The sequence below is a fragment of the Drosophila santomea genome, chromosome X (genome assembly GCF_016746245.2).
Source record: "Drosophila santomea strain STO CAGO 1482 chromosome X, Prin_Dsan_1.1, whole genome shotgun sequence".
Classification (NCBI taxonomy): Eukaryota; Metazoa; Arthropoda; class Insecta; order Diptera; family Drosophilidae; genus Drosophila; species Drosophila santomea.
Window position 1 is genome coordinate 20,365,367 of NC_053021.2, and position 2,883 is coordinate 20,368,249.

General features: G+C 45.8%; 1 protein-coding gene across 1 annotated transcript; it reads right to left on the reverse strand.

The window, feature by feature from the left end:
* On the reverse strand, window positions 1-2,883 carry LOC120456925. Its single transcript, XM_039644064.2, has 2 exons — window positions 2,615-2,883; window positions 1-2,553 (listed from the first exon to the last, which is right to left on the reverse strand). Exons 1-2 carry the CDS (start codon window positions 2,784-2,786, stop codon window positions 269-271), a joined length of 2,457 nt encoding a protein of 818 aa, XP_039499998.1. The 5' UTR covers window positions 2,787-2,883; the 3' UTR covers window positions 1-268.

Consider the following 2,883-nt stretch of genomic DNA (forward strand, 5'->3'; position numbering starts at 1 on the left):
GATATTTAATCTTTAACACACAGTTTTTAAGTAATTTTGTCCCTTTGAATTAATTGCCTTGATCCAATGTTATAGATGTGGAAAAAAAATCCATTTCTGAGTTGCAAAACACTGTCTGAAATCGTAAAACTGCATATGTACATACCATACATTATGAATATAGTCTCTTAAAAGTTTCAAAAATTATATAACTCTGGCCGAAAATGGTTTTAAATAAATACTAACGTATTCCAGAAACTGAGGTCCAACTGAGGGAAATGTGATAGATTCAGGCGGCGCCGTGGAAGTGGCCTGGAAAGTGACGTGGATGTATACCGTTGTACTCCTTCACAACGATCTCCATATAAATGGGCTCTGTATGATCGTTGGTGAGGACGCGCAAGTCGTGATCGGTGAGTCGCATATAGTTTTTGCTTGTTAGCATAAAGTCGAGAGGATCGTGCGACTTTTGAAGTCCTCGGACCTTCATGATGGAGCTTCTGGTGATGTCTAGTCGTCGGTTGATTACGGTCATCATCACGTGGATGGGGCAAGGCAGATCTCTAGTGACCATCCACAGAGCGAGGGTGTCCTCGTCTTTTAGTCCATCGAACCGCACCTTTCTGCCTTCTACGCTACTCAGGCGATTCCTACTAATCATCACGAGCAGGGGCAAATGGGCGTCGAAATTGGCGTAGGCTTCTGGCAAACAGCTGTTCCGGGTTGGCATAAATCTGACGGCGGGCAGGGTGCAGGGCTTATTCCGGATGCCCCCGTAGCTCAGCACGGCCATGCACTCAGTCTTGCCCAGCTGGAAGGCCATGGGAGTGAAGACCATTAGCACCTGTTCGCCATTGAAAACCTCACGCAGCTCCTTGCCCGGCTCATCCAAATGGCGGGATACGACGTGTGCCAGTAGAGTGGCGTTCATCACAGCCGGACATTCGTCGTGTCCCAAAGGACACGCAAACTGCGCCGATTTAGTCAAGACCCTCTTGAAATCAATCCTCTGTTTGCGGAAGTGCTGGCGATATTGCTGATCCGAAGTGGCCTGCAGACACCGCAACTGGCTTATTCGAAACTCTATGTTCTGCATCCTTTCAGCGCGACTCAGCTTGTCGAACTCGGTCACAAAGAACTGTGTCCGCTCCAGGGACTCGTCCGAGTTCCTGAACAGCGGCAGTCCAGCACCGCCCGCGTCCAGGCGATCTATGGGCTGGAACTTTAGCTTCTCGGCCCGACTATAAAACCCGCCGATCCGTAGGTCTTGGTGGCGTTGGCCCCTTTTCAAGTGCGAATTCTTCCACGCCTCCGTGAAGGTATCGTTAGAACGCAGAGGCTCCATTGTCTCAAAATCGGACTCAACAATCGGGCTGATAGACTTCTTCTTCTTTTCTTTTTTTGGCTTTCTTTTTATTAGCTCCTCTAATAGAGGAGGTGCATCCCCAAACACCTCACTGTCACTTCCACGTAAATGGGACTCGAACGCCAAGGGTGTGGCTGCCTTGAGTTCTGAGCCTGCATGTAATCTTCTACATGTATTCGATTTACAATCTGGCCTACAAGGCAGCCAACGTGAAGATGATCCCTTGACCTTGGTACTTCCGGTTTTCTTATTAGATCTAGACGAATTCGGCTCACCCAAGTCTCTAAAATCGTTGTGCCATCTTTTTCTGGTCATTTCACTGCAGTCATGGACTTGACGATTTTCTGGACTTGCCGATTTCTTTTTGGCACCAAGAACTTTGCTTGAACTTTTAGCTGGTAATTTACCCCATTTATAAGATTGTTTTGGTAATTGAACGGACCCTTTGGATGGTACCTCATCAACTGGATTTTGGACTGCTGTTTTCTCTGTTGAACGAACGGAGCTTAGATCTGACTCAAAATGTGAACCGGGAGAACTCCTTGCTGTTTTTTTATTGGTACTTTTCCATGAAGATCGACTCTGGAACTTGGACGAATGATGATATAGCTCGATCGTGGAAAATTGATTTTCATGTTCCTCATCAAGTACTGCTTCCGTTTCCTCATCCAGTTCAGTTTTAGTTGGCATGTTTAGCATAGGCTTCAGTTTTGTGGATTTCCCCGGGAACAAAATCGAATCAGAAGTATTTTTTTTGGTGTTTCTGCATTCGTATGGATGACAATCAGCTCTATTCGAAAGATTTTTTTTAGGAACCCATTCAGTGTTCTTGGTCAAGCGCTCATCTAAAGCTTTCAATGAATGCAGCCCTTCAGCGTCAGCTCGATGGCCTCCCATGATTCTTCCCTCTAGTTCTTCATTTTTCTGGCATTCAATGGAGAAAAGCTCTAGGGAAGTGAGTGGAATTCCCAAGCACTCGAAATGTAGACTGCGCCGATACAAATCCACAAAGCCTATTCCTGAATGAGTGGTATCCTCAGAAGATTGCGATATTTCCTCCTCGGCTTGGGAATTTCCAGCGATTGCCCCGCCCAACTCACGCTCTGGTTTAGCTTCGAGCAAAGGAGGCGCTGGAAGGCAGAGGTTGGTCTCGATTTCGTTGACCAACTTCAAGTAACCATTGGCAAGGTTTTTCAGAACTCCCAACTCTAGGTAATATAGACAACATAGACTACACTCATATATAGATTCATTTGATATAGAACATACTCTGCGGTGTCTTTGCGGAGTTCCTAGGAGCCATAGCCTCACCGCCATCATCCTCCTCCTTCTCGCCATGCTGACCCTTCTCAAATTGAGAATCCCGACCTCCCTGGCGAATCGGGTTTTTTTCGATATGCGCTAGGGTCTTTTTCTCCGAGTAGCAGAACTTCTTTCCCATTTCATTTAAAATAATTTATAAACTTTATGAAAACTTGAAATTTTACCAGACTTTCTCATAAATCGAGCAAACAATTGCTTGCCATCTGATGGATTAA

Bases quoted from the DNA above. Each gene is read 5' to 3' on its own strand.
- LOC120456925 (XM_039644064.2), bottom strand. From the start codon at position 2,786: ATGGGAAAGAAGTTCTGCTACTCGGAGAAAAAGACCCTAGCGCATATC. The intron at 2,554-2,614 runs GTATGTTCTATA...TATATTACCTAG, and splicing joins CTCCGCAAAGACACCGCAGA to AGTTGGGAGTTCTGAAAAAC.